The sequence below is a fragment of the Phodopus roborovskii genome, unplaced genomic scaffold (assembly GCF_943737965.1).
Source record: "Phodopus roborovskii unplaced genomic scaffold, PHOROB, whole genome shotgun sequence".
Classification (NCBI taxonomy): Eukaryota; Metazoa; Chordata; class Mammalia; order Rodentia; family Cricetidae; genus Phodopus; species Phodopus roborovskii.
The window spans coordinates 22,074,304-22,092,613 of NW_026125052.1; the positions used below are offsets into that span (position 1 = coordinate 22,074,304).

General features: G+C 46.1%; 1 protein-coding gene across 1 annotated transcript in view; it reads right to left on the reverse strand.

Moving 5' to 3' along the window:
* The window catches only part of Pitpnc1 (phosphatidylinositol transfer protein cytoplasmic 1), a 252,775-nt gene that overhangs the window by 114,665 nt on the left and 119,800 nt on the right, over window positions 1-18,310 (reverse strand). Inside the window, exon 2 of the mRNA XM_051179490.1 lies at window positions 8,392-8,540. Coding sequence (XP_051035447.1) covers window positions 8,392-8,540 — 149 coding nt within the window. The remainder of the gene's footprint in view (window positions 1-8,391; window positions 8,541-18,310) is intronic.

The window sequence follows — 18,310 nt, forward strand, 5'->3', positions numbered from 1 at the left end:
CAAAGTGCACTCTCTGAGAGATGAATGTCTGAGATTTGCTCAGTAATAATAATTATGGCCCAATCTATCTCCCCTTTGAGCAATTTTCTTCTTTTCTGCATTAGTAGGCCCTGGTTACACAGGTTTTGAATAGATCCAGAACTATTCATGGTTGCACTGGCCAAGAAGTCAGTTTCCAGACCCATAAGGAATTGCAAGGGAGTCTCTGCTCACTCTGCTCATTTGCTGATTTAGGTCTACAGGACACTCCATGTAATGATAGAAACCACTATATGGGCACTGAGGACACCATAACTAGTGTCAACCTGTCCTTCAAGACCAACTCTCTCAAGACACCCACAAGAAATCAGACAGACTTATAAATGTTCAACCCAACTAGGCTTGGACCCTCCCTTGAGTGGAAGACAAGGACCGGCCTTTACCCCATAAGGGATTCCTTCCAAAGTTGCACACTTGTTTGTATATAAGAGTCTAACACACAGGTTAATGACTTACAAAGGAGTATGACATTCCATGTGGCATGACAATCATGTGACCTCTCCATGCATGCCATGGGTCAAAGTGAACTAGCTCTAGGCTGTATATTACCACAAAGCAATGGGTTGGATTTTCCTTTGTAATTATGGGACTCTATCTTATTAACTCATGCTTCATCATACACGAATGTCTTTTGAGACAGGGTCTTACTAAATAGCCCAGGCTGGACAAGAACTTTAATTCTCCTGTGCCAGGCTCTCAAGTGCTGAGTTTACAAGAGTTTATGTACCACTACGCAAAGCTGTTCACATACAAATTTTTCATTTTTCTTTTATGACATGATCTCTCTGTTGGGAAGATATAGGCCTAAAATTAATTAGTTAAAATAAAGAAATAAGAACAAATAGGTACGGGCTTATTACTTTCACGTGAGTGAAAAGTCTTTTAGGTTATAAAAGGACAGACCTAGTTTCAACTCATACAAAGGAAGCTAAAAGAGCTCACCTCTGGAAAGCAAACCGATTAGCCTCTGGTTACCCATGTGTGCAGAGGGAAAGTCGATATCATGTCGAAGACATAGTAAAACATGGGGCATACTGGGGACTGGAGAGATGGCTCAGCATGTAAGAGCATTGACTGCTCTTTCAGAAGATGGGAGTTCAAGTCCTAGCACCCACATGGCGTCTTACAACTGAAACTCCAGTTCTGGGGGCCTCGACACCCCCACACAGACATACATGCAGGCAAAACACCAATGCCTATTATATCTATCCTAGACTGTCCAACTGAACCCACCATGTGGTGGGTTTGTCCAGCTGATTTTACAACTAATTCACAGGCTCGATACTGCATGACCACATGGCTAGTGGGCCTGGAAATTTCTCCCATTAATTGAGCATAAGTCTTTTTCCTGCCATCCCCACTGCTGTTGGCCATGTTGGGGTTCAGCATGTGATGAGCGAATTCTCGTCCATCTAACAAGCACTGGGACACACCCTAGTCCAGCCTGTGCACTATTTCATTTAATCTTCACATCTTTGGGGTTTCCAGTTCTCCTAACAGCCTTTGTAACACACGGTGTGTCTCTCTCCATGTCTCAATGCACCATTGAGGAATGGACCTAAGTAACTGAGGCACGTTCTGGCTGGTGGAATATTAAGCAAGGGAGGCAGATACGTGTTGCAGACAGTCATACTTTACTCTCAAGGACACCGCCGTAGGGCAATGTCTAGAACCCTACTCTACAAGGTCTACTATATACACGCATAAATTACACACAATCACTATTTTATGTGTATACACATATGCATAATTGTTTCATATTATCAGCCCATATCATTGTCTTTATCATCAAATATACCGTTCAAAAGCTACAATTCTTCCTCCCCTTCTTTTTGCTTATTATTGAGTGTGTACAAGTGTGTGGGTGCATGCTGTCATGAATGGGAAGGTTAACATTTGGAGTCAGTGCTCATGTTCCACCGAGTGAAGGCAGGACTTCTCTCGTTTCTGCTCCTGCATTACCAACTCCAGGCTAGCTGGCCTGTGAGCTGGGTGACTCTCCATTCACTGCCTCCATCCATCTCACCGTAGGTATGCTGGTATGCACGTAGGTATGCACACCACTGCAGCATCCAGCCTTTTCCTTTCTGCGTTAAGTACCACATGCTAACTTTCTTCCTTCCTTCCTTCCTTCCTTCCTTCCTTCCTTCCTTCCTTCCCTCCCTCCCTTCCTTTCTTTTTTCTTTCTCTCTCTCTTCCTCCCTTTCTTTCTAAGCTGGTTATAGGGATTGAACTTGAGTCATCAGGCTTGCCTTGCTAATGCCTTTACTTACTGAGCCACCTCCCTAGCCCTTCATCTACTCTCACATAAACGGTATTTGGGCATCCACCGATAAAACCGTTGCATGCTCCCTGTTTAATTTAATCTTGGAAGATGATCCTTCATTCCAAACGACAAGATTTGCTGATTGAAGTTTCTTACTGAGAATTTTAGACTCACAATCCTTCCTAGTGTGGATCTCTCAAAGTAATGATAAGGAAGACACCGCCGAGATATTTAGCCTGACATTTCCTTTTTTGCTATTCTTTTTCCTATAGCTTGCCTATTGCACTTTATGAAATTTTGTCAAAGTAAATCTGTTTCATTAAGCTAAACCTCAGTGGAAATATTCCATGATGCAACTATAGCACACATATTCCCATTGACGATATCTGGATTTTTTTTTCATTGCAGTCAGTGATAGAATGGATCTCATGGTGCCTGTCCCTTGGGCACGACGCAGTAATTCTGTGAGGGTTCCACCCTGAGATAGAACTGGTAATGGAAGGCGTACGTATTTTCAGCTTTCCCTGTTACTGCCAATGGTTCTGCAAAGAGGTGATACCACTTTACAGCTCCCTCCAGCATTGGAAGAGAGTGGTTTTCTCACATCCTTGTTAATCCCTAGGCTCAGCAGACTCTAATTTTTGTCACTCTGATGTGTGTGAAAGGAGATGTTCTTGTTTTAATCTGTTTTATTGCCTCCCTATGAGGGGAGTGCTTCCCATGGATTCACTGCTCTCACTTGCTCTTCTCTGAGTCCCATACCCAACCCCTTTCTCAACTTTCTAATGGTCCGCTTGGTGTTTTTATTTGGCAATCAAAACAAAACTTTTTTGGGAACTGGAGAGATGGCTCAGAGGTCAGGAACACATAGTGCTCTTGCAGAGGACCCAAGTCCAGTTCCCAGCACCCACATAAAACAACTCACAGCTACCTTTAACTCCAGCACAGGGAATCTGAACTTGCTTTCCTCCTCTGGACTCCGTAAGAACTGCATTCACGTGCACATACACACAGGAACACACACACACACACAGATAAAATAAATCTTTTTTAAAAATTTCATTTGAAGTCGGGCATTGGTGGCACCTGCCTTTAATCCCAGCACTTAGGAGGCAGAGGCAGAGGCAGGCAGATCTCTGTGAGTTCAAGGCCAGCCTGGTCTAAGGGGCTAGTTCCAGGACAGGCTCCAAAGCAACACAGAGAAACCCTGTCTCAAAAAACAAACAAACACAAACCAACCAAACAAACAAAACAATTGAAAGAGCTTCTATTTATTTAAGTACCACATTTGTTATATAAAACATTATCATCTGTCCATATCTTTATGTTTTATTAGGCCTATCCTACTCTGCTAATAACATAGGGATGTTGAACTATATTTTCCTCCACTTTTGCACATTTGGGCATTTCATTGATCTGTAATTTATTTTTGCATGTATGCAGTGAACTAGAGGTTTGGTTGTATTGATGACTGAAAATCCAATCAGTGAAGCATGATATATTGAATAGCAGACCCTCACTAATGTCTCATGATGGCTCTGTTTAAAACCAATCATTTGGGGCTGGGGAGATGGCTTGCCCCACAAATATGAATTATGTAGCTGACAATGACCTCAAATTTCAGATCAAGCCCTCACCTAAAAGTGTATACCACCCATGGTTTTAATTTTGCAAAGCCTAGAGATGTATAACTAAGTGATTTGTAACTGAGTACCTCTAAGTTTCTTTTTCTATTGTGAATAGATTTTTTTTTCAAAATTAAATTCTTGTAGCTGTAGCTGTTCTGCCAATTTATGACCTACATGTAGAAAGTGTGACATAAGTATGATGATACTGTTGATTCTTGCATAGGAATTTACATGCAATCTCCTTACTGATTTCTTACGTTGATTTTAATAACTATGTACAATGTCTTTAATTCCCACTAGTTTATTCTGTTTACAACTGATAATTTAGGGTTTTTTTTTTTTTTACTCTGTTGTGTGCGTGTGCGTGCGTGCGTGCGTGTGTGTGTGTGTGTGTGTGTGTGTGTGTGTGTGTTTTGCCTGCCAGGTACCCTGGTTTCCTTTCTTTTGCTGTAATAAAACACCTGACAAACACAGCTTAAGGGAAAAGGGGCTATTGCAGCTCACAACTCCAGGTAACAGTCCATAGTGATGGGAGACACCAAGGAGGCAGGAACCCAAAGTAGCTAGTCATACCCACAGTCAAGAGCAGAGAGAGAGAGTGAATGCATGCACGCTTGCACTCAGCTCTATAACTCCACCCTTTTACAGGGAATGGTGCTTCCCAGAGTGGGCTGGGTCTTCCTACACAATTGATACAATCAAGACAGCCCCCCCCCCCCCCGAAAGACATGCCAACAGGCCATCCTGACCTAGACAGTCCCTCACTGAGACTCTTCCTAGGGGATTCTAGACTGTGTCACGTTGACAAATGAACCATCGCACTAGGCAAGCACACAACCATTGAGATTCATCCCCAGCCTGCCTTTCTTGTTTTACTGCACTCACTAACCAGTACCTTCCCACGGTGTCAGATAAAAGTGGTGACAGCAAGAATCCTCACGCTGTTCTCAGCTTTACCGCAGAGAAGTACACAGGAAGATTTATTTAATGTTAATATAATGGACTTTGGGAATTAATGTGGTTGGTGGTTTATTATTATTTTCTGAGAGATTTGACTTGCTTACATTTTATATAGAATTTTCATGTTTATGCCCCTGAGATTAATGTGCAAAATATTTTGATTTGTAATTCTGGGGAGAGAACCCAGGGCTAGGCAAATGCACATCACTAAGTTGTTCCTCGTGTACTAGTATTGTTCAGCGCTGTTACTGCTCGATTCTGTTACCAATGTTCACAAGGCAGGCAGCAATAACGTTCTTCCAGACATCTCTCTCTGTTCCTCCTCTCTCCTTTTTGTTTGTTTTTTTTTTTTTTTTTTTTTTTTTTTTTTGTTCTTGGGGATCACTCAGCCATCAATAAAACACGACAGGAAAATAATTTATGCAACTGGCCTTGGCATCAATCACCTGGAAAAAACATGATACAGGAACTCTCCCCGTTCTCAAAAGTAAAGCCTGGCTTCTTAAGCAGAAAAGAGAGCCCTTGGACATCTGTCTCTTTATTAGAGATGAAAGTTGGGTGCCTGTTGAGTACAACAAGGTCACACAACACCATCTCTAGCTGCAAGGGTGCCTAGGTAAGTGACTGGACATTTCAGCTTATTTTGCCATCAAAACTAAGACTTCCATTATACCTACCCCTATGAACTGAGCAAGTGTTCCCTTAGAAGTTACTCGTTACTTTACTGTTTCTCTGCTTCCCTTAAAAAAGAAAGGGCTGGGTGTTTATGTCTTTAATCCCAGCACTCAGGAGGCTTAGGCAGGTAGGTTTGAGTTTGAGGCCAGCCTGGTCTACAGAGCAAGTTCCAAGACAGCCAAGGCTACACAGAGAAACCACGTCTCGAACAACAACAACACACACCAAAACAAAACACGTCTCGAACAACACCCCCCACACCCCCCAACCAAAAAAAAAAAAAAAAAAAAACCCAAACCAAAGAAATGGAAAAAGTGAACGAAAACATTCAATAGCTCTTTTCAATCCCTAAATTGCATTATCACCTTGGAGTATTTTCTTCATTATAATAAGGACTCTTTAACCTTCTGTTTTTGTGGTCTATTGTTTTGAGGCCACAAATATGCCCCAACTAGCCATGCCCACACCTTTGCAGCATTGCAGGTACCGCCACGTGCAGCCAGCTCTGCCCAGGTGTTTGCCGGTTTCTTCTATATGTCCTTCTTCTTTTTCTTCAGTTTTAACTTGTGGAATAGCTCTTTCTTTTTAAAACACGTCAATTGTTATTTTTGAGTGTGTGTGTTTATATGTGCACATAGGTGCCGTTGTCCACGGAATCAGGAGGAGGGCGTTGACCCCCTGGAGCTGGAGTTACAAGTAGTGTGAGCCAGTGGACACGGTCCTGGGGACAGAACTGTGACCTGCTCTGAACTCCGAGCCACCTCTTCAGTTTGAGTGTCTCAGCCTTCAGTTGTCATGAACCGGTACATATGCCAACTCTCAGACCCAGCTCCCGTTTGTGTAGGCCTGAAGCCACATTTCCTGTCCTGCTACCCATAGCAGGTACAACACCCCAAGCCCCAGACATCAGGGCCTACAGTGTCCTGACGCCTCCCAGCTTCCACTGAATTCGCTGGTTCTTTTCCCATTCTCTTCCAGGGTTCTAACTCTAGGACCTAAGGATTTCCCTCTCTTTGTTTTAAGCTCGGCTTTATATTGTTATAGTTCATCCTGTGTTTGTCATAGGAAGGGGGAGGGTCAACACTAATCTTTCCAGTTACTATTACTGGAAGTGAACATATTCTATTTATAACACATTTCCCTCTCACTCATGTTTATGACTACTTTAAAATAAATACCATATATTTTGATAGAGAAAACAGACATGACAGACAGCTGGAGACGTCTTCGGTTTCAGCAAAAGTCATAAAGTTTCTTACATTTTTCTTGATTTGGGTACATAGGGGACAGTCCCCAGGCACTAACTCAAGCGAATGCAAGTGTAGCTGAGAAACGGAATTTTCCATGGTGTTTTCCTGAATGTCCTTTGCTTCTCTTGTTCCTTGGTGAGCAGACCCTCTAGAAATCTGTCTCTAACCACACCGGGGGCCCAGTGACTTTGGCAGATAAGCAGTTGGCTGGGGCCTGAACTGCATCTTAGATCACCCACAGCTTCCAACAGAAGGATGGATGGGCCCCGCCTCATTTGCATGTCAGTGTGACTCAAGAATTCCCTGGGACTGGATCCCCAGGCAGTTGAAAGCATCTTTGGTTGGTCAGCCCAAGGCTTTCACTGTAAAGGTACTGGATTGGAAGACTTCCATTCGCTCTGTTGATAAGAAGAAAAGTCTCTTCTTGTGACAGAATGGTCTAGTTCAGCCAGTGATGTGTCTAAATATGCCCCCCCCCACACACACACCCAAGGCTCAGGCAATAGGGATAGGTGGGAATTCACAGAGGCCAGTGAGTAAGTAGGGAAACTGTCCACCTGGCTTCTCAACAGTCAGAAGATGAAGCAGCAGCAGGCCCGTGAATGTCGTGTGTGTGTGTGTGTGTGTGTGTGTGTGTGTGTGTGTGTGTGTGTGTAAATATACTGTGGAAAGGCTAATACAAGGCTTGTTTGCTGAGTGGTTAATTTCAATCAAATATATTTCATACATGACTACAAATATTCTTTGTGTTTGTGTGTGTACATGGGGTCAAGAAGTCAACGTTGGGTGTCTTCCTCAACCACTCGCCATCCATTTTTTGAACACAGGGAGTCTCTCACTAAACCTGGAACACACTGATCTGGCTAAACTGGCTGGCCAGTGAGATTCTGGAATAATCCTGTCTCTGCCTCCAAAGCACTGGGATTACAGACACACGTTAGTGCTGGAGATCTGAACTCAGAGCCTTCCTACTTGCGTTGCACACACCCACAACCCTCCACTAAAAATATTCCTACCCAGAAAAGCACTGAGCAGAAAAGCCATGGCTGGATGGGGATGTAGAAGGGGGAGATTGGACAAGACCCATTAACCAATTATGCCATCGGCAGTAAAGAAACAGAAGATATTAAAAAAATACATTTACAAAGCAGAAAACATAGCCTGGGTCAGTGCTGGCTTATAACTTGCCCAAAAGGAGAACCCTGCACACAGGAAGGGTGGAGTTCCTTGGGGGAATGGAAGCCCACCTTAGCCACCATGGATCGCTCTGTCACTTGGTTACTTTTCTCTGGGGACTCCTGGGTAGTCATCAGACAGTACTGAGAAACCTATTAATCAACACACAGAGCCACAGGGGCCGCCCGGTCCCATACTATGTCAAGGCACAGCCCTTTCCTCTCCCTGGTTAACCCGTCCTGGGGATAGGTCAGGTGTCCTCTTGTGTCATCAAAGGCAGCTTCAAGAGAAGTGTCGTGCTCTCCTGACCATTCTGGTTTTGAAGCAATAATATTGGTATCTATTAGGATGGCACAATGGCTATCCTCACGGCATCAGGCGGCAGGGACTTACTTACCTGTTGAGATACACTCGCTTCTCAGTGAACTGCCCATTGCCGTGGTGAGGGTCCTCGAAGGGCTCGTTCTGCACGACCTCCACCCCTTCTCCCCGGTCACTCTGCTCGTGACTGTGCTTGCTGATCATATACAGCTGTCCGATTTTGTACTGCAAAGCAAACAGAGAAATGGAGACAGAGAGGTCAGCCCCAGATTGCCTCTGATGAATCTGCACACTGTCCCTCCAATGACAGGACGCCCAGCAACTAATCACATCCACCTTCTGCTGGGAAAAGCAAGTTGTCACTTGGGTCAAAGGTGACTGTCCTTGGGGTTTGGCAGAGGACTACTGGTCATGAGAAGAAACATGTTCCTGCGAACAATGTAAGCGGCCATACCAAGTGCTCCCTGGGGCTCTGGGAGTCTTTAAGGTCCATGCTTTTGTGTGCAGATGCTGGGAATCAGACAGTCTTCCCTGGTTTCCATTCTGGTTGTACAGGGTTTTAGGGAGTTGGTGTTCTATTTGGCTTGGCCAAAGGCAGCCTAGAGTGTGTTATTTCTGTCCTGTCTTTCTAGCTAATTGGCAGCATTGCTGGGCATAGGGATTAACTGTCAGCTGCATCTTCTGCCACCTAGAATAGCAGTTCTCACAGGTGGCTAGACAGGATCATGAGAAAGGTTGATTTCTGTCACACCCACTCCAACTTGGATCTTGTTTTGCTTTTGAAACAGAAGCTCAAGCTGGCCTCGAACTCATTTCTGCTCCTTCCGCCTCTAAGAACTGGGGACTGAACCTAGGACTTCATTCATGCTACACAAGAATTGCTGTTTTTGAGAGTCTCTCTCTCCTCTCTCTCTCTCTCTCTCTCTCTCTCTCTCTCTCTGTCAAGCCCACACTGGCCCAGAACTCTTGACAATCCTGCCTCAGCCACTCACACGAGCCACCAATGCTAAGGCCCCTAGATGCTTCAAAACCTCCAAATCTCCACGTCCCACAACTAAGAACCTGAGTTCAAGGAGCCTGTGGCATACTGAAGAACATCTCTGCTTCTCATTCTCACACACACATGACTAACAGTGTGGGGCCTTCTGGAGTCCAAAGGTCACATGTCAACCCTCTAACGGCGTCACGGAGCAAGCTAGGACTGAAACATTTTCTTTACTATCTTCACTCCCAAGCTGTCCAGCTCTCTTTCCTGCCTCTCACAAGACTCCCTATCTGAGCCTGTGAGATGGCTCAGTCCAGTATATAAAAGCACTTGCCGCCACCAAGCTCAATGACCTGAGTTTGGTCCCTGAAACCCACATGGAAGAAGGCTGTCCTCTGGCCCTGCACTTGTGCTATGGCACTTGCAAGCCACACAAAACAAAACTGGTAGATTGAAAAAAAAGAAGAAGCAATAACAATTCAAACAAACAGAAAGCCAACCCAAAGTCAGCAGGCGTTTATTTCCCCGGTGGACTTCCAGTGTGGCGAAATGAATTTCATGCCCTACTCTGTGTGTCTGAGGGGAGATAAAGAGGAGGAGCGGAGGGAGGTACAATTTTTGCCTGAGGGACATTTACGCTTGGGGTCAGGACTCTGCTGTGGTCCTCTCTACACACTCAGTGTGAACCAAAGTCACCGCCACCAAGACCTGAATCTTGGACAAGCTAATGCGAATGCCGGCTTGTTCCTAAAAGGGCCCTGGCCAGCAGGGATGCAGAGCCCATATCTGGGCAAAAGAGAGAAGGATCTATGCTACCTCTAGAGGCTGCTGAAATTTCAAGCCAGCATTGTGGTTGGTTCCAAAGCTGAGAGGTCTCTTGTCACAAGGTCCCTCCTTCGGGCTGAGGCGGGGAGTGTGAAGATGCTCTGAACAGGCTCCATTCTGCAACCAGCTCAAGGGACCAGGTCCAGTAACCATGACAACGAGTCAGGCTGTTGGCTGGGTCTTCTCCAAGGGCTATGCTTCCTATCTGGCCACGGTCTTATCCAGAACACGTCCGTGTTTAAAATGCTTTCAATGTGGGGAGGGGAGGCATAAGGTAAGAGCAGGGAAAGGAGAGAGCAGGTTGGGAGCTAGGTCCATTTTAAAAAAAGAATCAGAGGATCAGGCGCTTGACCTGGCTTCCCCTCTGTCCAGTACGGCTTTTACATTTTGTTCCCCAAAACTAACAAGGGTGTCCTGCAAGGACAGGGAAGCTAAGCCTGTGAGGTTAATGGTCCATTCTTCCATGAAGCGAGGCAGGTGCTCTGTCTCAGAGGCAGGTGCTTAGCAGGTGCAGAAGGCAACAGCAACTGTTTGTACTAGCTCGATGAGCATGGACAGTGGAATATTACTCAGCCACAAAAAGGAATGAAATGTTGATACTGAAGCCGCTTAAAGTATGCTATGGGTTGAAGTGTTTGAAGGCTTGAAATCTCATATTTTAAAAGATGCCATTAGATAGATTTTCATCCAGTGTGACTGGTGCCCTTACAGTAAAGAGACATCAGGGCAGAGACAGACAGGGATACAGAAAGACTGTGTGAGGAGTGGGTTACTTAGATAAGCCACAGATGGGGTCAAACCTTCAGAAAAAGAATGCTCTGCTCATGTTCCCGTTTTGGATCTGATCTCCAGGCTTAGGAGGAAATAAATGGCTGTGGTTTAACTACCAGGACAGGCCACTTTGTCAGGCAGGCCTGGTGAACAGCCTGGGGTCTGGGAGCAACTGTCAGTACAGCACTTGCCACACAGCATAAGACAGCATAAGGTCTGGAGCTCAGACCCCCCCCAGCACCCTGAAAACGCTGAGTGTGGTGTCATGCACCTACACCCCCCGCAGAGAAGAGGCGGAGGCAGCCCTGCAACCAGCTGGCCAGCACGTGAAGGTGCCTGCTATACAAGCCTGGCTTCCTGGGTTCCAACCCTGGCACCAGTGTATGCGGGGAGGGAAAACTGACTCCACAAAGTTACCCTTCGTATCCATACACATGACGCGGTACAAGTACGCACACACCCAATACTAAACTTAAAATAAAGACATAATCTAGAGAGACGGAAGAGATACCTGATGTTGACCTCTCACTCTGACTTCAACACACACACCACACACATACACACACACACACATACACACACACATACCACACACACACATACATACACACACACATACCACACACACACATACATACACACACACACCACATACCACACACGCCCACACATACCCCCACACACGCCCACACATACCCCACACACCCACTCAGCTACACACACACCACACACGCCCACACAGCTACACATACCCACACACACATCCCTGTTGGAAACATTCTGGGTAGAGGTGATAGATGCACCTTAGGAAAATATTAGATGCTACTGGCCTGTTCGCTCTAAAAGGATTATTTAGGAGGTGTGAATGGAACTTGAGCATGTGCACACACCCTGACCAGAGCCGTAGCACTGGGGGTGGTCTCACAAGCCACCCCATCCCCAAGGATCTAAAGGTGGTTGCTAGGGGAAGAAAGATGTGCTCTGTAGTGTCGTAGCCACTTGTCAGTAGCCCATCTCTGCGTGCCACCTCTACACTCCCCAGCTCTTAGTAATGCGTTTCACTTGGGCTGCTTACAGGAGCCTGAGGTGGGGGCTCCTGACAAGGGAAGGTAAACTGGGGGTGGGGGATCATGAGAAATAATATGATCAAAATGCATTACACACATGCGTGAAACCCCCTGTAACATAAAATCAGCACACACTTATAAAAATATGTGAAAAGGTTAGTTTCATGTCCTGTGGATTTTACCTCAAGTTTTAAAGAAAGCGTCGGGACTGCAGTCACCCGCACAAGAGCCCTGTCAAGGTCTCTCACTAGAAAGCTTTGAGAAGATTTGCATCAACCAACAGGCTGTCTCCAGGAGCTCTGACCCACTCACGTAGGGAAAAAAAAAAAAAAAAAAGAAACATGTAGGGTGCCAAGGTCAATGTGTGACACAGAAAAGCCATTAGCCAGATGCGAGTCAGCCTGGCTGGGCACAGCTCAAGTGCCTCCTGCTCGGAGGAGGCGGATCCCGGCAAGGCAGAGCAGCTGACTCACAGTGGGGCCAGTGGGGCCCAGCTGCCTGGTCTCATTGATCATTCCAGCGGCTCCTCATGGGCCAGCCCAGGGCAGACACCAGCCTTAGCTCACGATGACTGAGCCAGTCTGGGGGTTGGTGGGTAACCGGCCGGTGCTGGGGGTGATGGAACACTCAAGTCCACATTCAGGGATGGACAAGGGCTCCATGTCTGTCCCTTCCTTCCCTCCCAGGAATAACAGACCCGATGTGCTGGCCTAAGAATCTGTTAGCATGTTTTTATAAAACCCCACCTTTGACTTTCAGACATGAGCAGCAAACAGTGCCTCCCGCAGCTGTGAGGAGAGATGATGGTCTTGAACCATGTAAGAAGGCCACACGCAGGGGCAGCACAGATGGCTCAGCAGTTAAGGAGAGCACTGGCTGTTCTTCCAGAAGACCCAGGCTCAGTTCCCAGCACCCACATCTGGCGGTTCACAACCGAGTATAACTCTAGCTCCAGGGGATCTGACGACCTCTTCAGACCTGCACAGGTACCTGCATATATGTGTAGATGTACTCACAGTCGCACAAATAAAAAGAAAAGCCTCGTCTGGGGTCACCCCAGACCTTTGACATTTTGATTACAGGACAAAAGGTGGGGAGTCTACACATGGGAGTACATTAAGGGCCAGTGTGGTGAGAGCCCTCGGCGGGACTTCAGGGGACTGAATAGCACCAGGCTATGGGATTTCATCCTTGGGAAACCTGCCCTTCTTTCCACACTCATGCAAAGTCAGTGAAGACACGGTGCCCCATCACTACTTCCCGACAAACATTGGATGAAGGAACTAAACCGACGATGCGCAGAAGGGCTCTGATGGCATCAAGGCCTGGGAACGGATCACAGAACTGGCATTGCGTAGCTTTACTGACCACCAACCAGGTGGGTATCAGCAGATGAGGAACTGGGATTCAGAAAGGCCAAAGAATGTCATCGCGTTCTTGATTTGTGTGTGCATACATGCCTGTGGAGGCCAGGTCAGCCTCAGGCGTCTCTCCCGGGGTATCTTCATCTCAATTTGTTTGTTTTTCCAGACAGGGTGTCTCTGTAGCTTTGCAGCCTGTCCTTGAACTAGCTCTGTAGACCAGGCTGGCCTCGAACTCATGGAGATCCACCTGTCTCTGCCTCCCAAACATGGGCCACCACTGCCTGGTTCATTGTGATTTTTGAGACAGGGTCTCTCTCTGACCTAGTGCTTGCCTTATAGACTGGGCTTGCTGGCCTTTGAGCCTGAGGAATCTGTCATCTCTGTCTTCCTGCCCAGCACTGAGATTATAACGATGTGTCAGTGAGTCTGGCTTTTGTGCACTGGTAATGGGCATCAAACTTAGGCTCACCACGAGTGTTTCCCTGTCTGAGCCATTTCCCCAGCTTCTGTCTCTAATACGTTGATGGCTTTAAAAAAAAAAAAAAAAATCTAGGCCTCAATATGATTTAAAGTATAAAAAAAAAATGGGGAGTTACAGGAAATCATGCCTATGTCCTTTGCCATTTAAGAAGAGGGTAATAGAAGTCTAACTGAAAGATCAAAGTTTCCTTCCCCATATGCATATGGCACGGTGGTGCAATTAGACTCCATCTCTGGAGAATCTATTGTTATTATTCCGGAGCTTGGGTAATCATCATCACAAGTAATCAGGACTAGAGGCAGCTCCCTGCTACAGGCTGGGACTCTGAGTGAGCTATCATCTCAAGAGTGACCCCCAATAATTATCTCCATAGTCGGGAACATCACAGGGATCCAAAGTTTTCCTTTCTGGGCACAGTGCTGTCTGTGTGATAGTGTTAGGGAGGTGAGTCAAGGCGGAGATGCAGAAGGTGCCTAGAGAAACCAAGGAGCCACTGGTTCACCCTGTCCCAACTGTAGTGCCCGTGTGTTACGTAATGTGGTTCAACCTCAAGTCTTAATTAAAGAAAGAGATAGAAAAACACAGACAGGCAGACAGAGGTGTCCAACCAGGCTTGGTGGTAACTGAAGTATATAGGAGCTAGACAGTTTAATAACAACCTGACACAAGCTCAAATCATATTAGAGGAGGGTACCTCGACTAAGAAAATGCTTCCATAAGATCAAGCTATAGGTATTTTCTTAATTAGTGATTGACGGGGGAGGGCCCAGCCCATTGTATCTACACTGGGCTGGTGGTTCCAGGTTCTATAAGAAAGCAGGCTGAGCAAGTCAGTAAGCAGCATCCCTCCATGGCCTCTGCATCACGATCCTGCCCTGCTTGCATTCCTGTCCTGACTTCCTTTGATGATGAACAATGATACAGAAGTGTAAGCCAAATAAACCCTTCCCTCCCCAGTTTGCTTTTGGTCATGGTGTTTCACTAGCAATAGAAACCCAAACTAAGACACGGAGACAGGAAGATTAACCAGTTCAAGGCAGCCAGGGCTACAAAGTGAGACTGTCCCTTTAAAAGGGGGGAGGGGTTGGAAACAGCTCAATGGGTATAAAGTACTTGCCAGCCAAACCTGAGGACCTGATGTCAGATCCCCATTAAGTCAAAGGGTAATAGGCCCCTACAGCTCCAGAGCTTCTACAGGGAAGATGACAAGCAGAGATAATAGATTTCCCAGAGTCTTAAGGTGAGTGTGTAAAGGCACAAACTATAAGAAAGCCTGTCTCAAATAAGGAGAAGAGAACCAACACTGGAAGTTCTATTCAGACCTCCCTATGTGCAGGATGGCACGCGCGCACGCACGCGCGCGCACACACACACACACACACACACACACACACACTTAAACAAATAAATAAAATTTAAAAGGAGTCTCCAAGTCAAAAAATTCTAAGTCTGGTCAGGAATTGTTGATGGAATACCAATGATGAGCCCGCCCATGGTGGCATGCACCAGGTGAATCTTGGTGAGTTTGAGGCTAGCTTCATCTATAGAGCTAGTTCCAGGACAGCCAGGACTATACAGAGAATACAGACAAAAAACAAACAAACGAACACAAACACAAAAAAACCTCTTAACTGTTCCTTTGCCTAAAGACACATTAGACCCCAAGTTCTAGGTCAAGATAATTCCAAGCTACCTGTTCAGTTTCAGAAGCCCACAAAGACGACATTCCAAGCCCTTCACTCCAAGAAACCGAGAGGATGTCATTAACCAGTATCTCCTGGCTCCTTTCTCTTTCTCCACTAGCCTAATCCCATTTCCAAACATGGCAACGTGTCAAGTGGGAAACAGCGTTTTTCAGTAATCGAGACCACCTCCAGGTGGCCTTACTCACTGGTGACAAGACACGGGATCCTGTGAGTCTCATGTTAGCAATTAGAATCTAAACCTACCGTCAAGATGTTGGACGACACGTAACGTGAGCAGAAGTTGCGGCCCATCCAACTGAACATGAGATCATGAAGTCTGCCTGAGCCCTGCTGTGGCTGCTCTCCCCACCCCTTCCCCTATCCCATCCCCACCCTCTTCATATGTGTGGCTATGTGAATAAATGGAAAAGCACATGTTAACGCAACTACATTCTTCGCGGTGTTTATATAACTCGGAATGCCTTTCATGAGCCCTCTCTTCCATCTCAGCCTATGAACCACAAGGCACGGTGGAGCAATGCCTTCATGGAACCCACTAGAAAGATCCAGTCCTGATAACCTCCAAGATTCAGTCCCATTGCTGGTCTTGCTCCAAGTGATGCCAACATTGACATTACATGCAGGGGAGAGGTGTAATGAGTGTCCTTGTTCAGAACCAAGTCTCAAAAGCCAGGGGCTATGGCTGTCATCTGTAACCCCACAGCACAGCCAAGACACCAGGTGGAGTGCCCTGCTGTATCACTGGGAAATTACATGCTGGCATCTCCTTTCAAATAAAGTTTTATTGGAACACAAACATGTTCCCTTACCCTGTGGCCTCTTATGCTATGATGGCACATGGAGTGGTTTTAAGAGACTTGTATACATGGTTCCCAAAGTGGGGAGAATTTGCTCATTGTCCTCTTACACAAAAAGTTGGGTGATCCCTGTTCTATTTCCCAAGTTCAGCCTGGTCTAACCTTAGCTCTCCACCTAGTATACGATCTACTTGCTATATATATGTGAATCCCGAACATTTGAAACACCTTGGGTGTGTATGTTTATTTTTTTTCCTTCTATTTTCTTTATTTTGTTTTCTGTGTGCATATGTAGAGTTGTTATTCTTGTTTGAAACAGGGTATTGCTATGTAGCTCTGGCTGGCCTTGAACTCATTATGTAGACTAGGCAGACCACAAACTTACAGAGACCTGCCTTCTTCTGCCTCCTGTATGCTGGCATTAGCGGTGTACAACACCATGTCTGGTCTCTGTTTTGTTTTGATTTAGGATCTCTTGTAGCCCAGGAAGGACTAGAATGAACTATATAGCTAGTCATATAGTCAAAGATAACTTGCTATCCCACCCCACCCACCCCCACCCTGTCTCCAACTTCCGTGTGCTGAGGTTATAGGCGTGGACTACCACGGCCAATGTGAATCTATTTTGTTTTTTAACATAAGAAAGTTTATGAACTACAGATGGGATCCCTCCTTTGAGAATTTAGCATGTGACTTGAAATTGCTGTCACTGTCAAACACACATGGGATTGTAAAAATCCACAACATCCAAAGTGAAAAAAAATAGTCTGACTGTTGGGATTTATACCAACCGAGATTTAAAATGAGCCCATTTTTACCATACCAAACCTTGGGGCTGGGGTGGAGGGGCTGGTCAGGCATCGGGGCATGGCTAAAAGGTTGCATGTTTGCAAGCCTGACAAAGCACAGGTCATCAAGGAAGCTGTTGGAGAAACCCTCCCTTTCTCAGGAGCAGCTATTGCCTGGGCCACTGGAGAGGTGATAATTGTTTGTCTGCTTGTCAAGATGAAAACATGGAGCAATTGTCCTTATTCTGCCTTTGACTTAGCTTGGTAACCCGGACAGGATGTTTGTGTCTCAGCCCTATTTTGCACTCGTCAAAATGGGAGTAATAAACCCCTCACAGAGTACAGTAAGAATCAAATGGAAAAAAAAAAAAATCACAAATTCAAATGCTTTATAAATCACAGGCCCGGATGCAAACTGCTACAGCTGTAGCGTTCCCCTTGGTCCCCTCGGTCCAGGGCCGGCCAGTCCGCCGAGGTCCTATCCTGCTTACTATGACATCCCTGTCCATATGAGAAGCAAGAGAAAACAGGGCACCCGCCTTGGACCAGCCCAGGCATGATGCACATGCCATTATCCTAACCCCTGACCCTTCAGAAGGTGATGGTGGCATCCGAGTTTGGCCAACACACAATAGTGTGGGCATGCCACTGGGTTGACAATGAAAACGGTTAAAAGGTTGCAATTCAGGTTTTTAACTTTTTAAAACTCACATCATGTGTGTGTGTGTGTGTGTGTGTGTGTTGCGCGCGCACTCGCATGTAAGCATGTATGTGAGTACCCATAGAAACCATAAGAAGGCGTCGGGCCCCTGGAGCTGGGGTTAGGGAAACTGAGGCCAGTGGCTTATGAAGTAGTTGTGGGCTGCCCAGTGTAGGTGCTTCGGCTCTTCCCAGACTGGGCGTCTCCCCAAGACCAGCTTCAGTTCTCACTCTTTAGGGAAAGTGCTTTAACCCTGGCACGTTCTGCCCAGCACGAGGGAATGATTCACCCACCCTTTTGCCTTCCAGTCTCTGCGACTCTAAGTGTAGATTTTTTTTCCATGCAGACGGGCAAGTTTAAAAAGGAGGGGGAGGGGAGTGAAGTTCTTAGGTGTTCCTTCAGATGTCACTCTGTCAGGTCAATAAACCACAGAAACCAATATCCGATCCCACAAAGAAAATCCGAGCCTGAGCTCAGATTTCAGGACATCAATACACCATCGAACTTATCT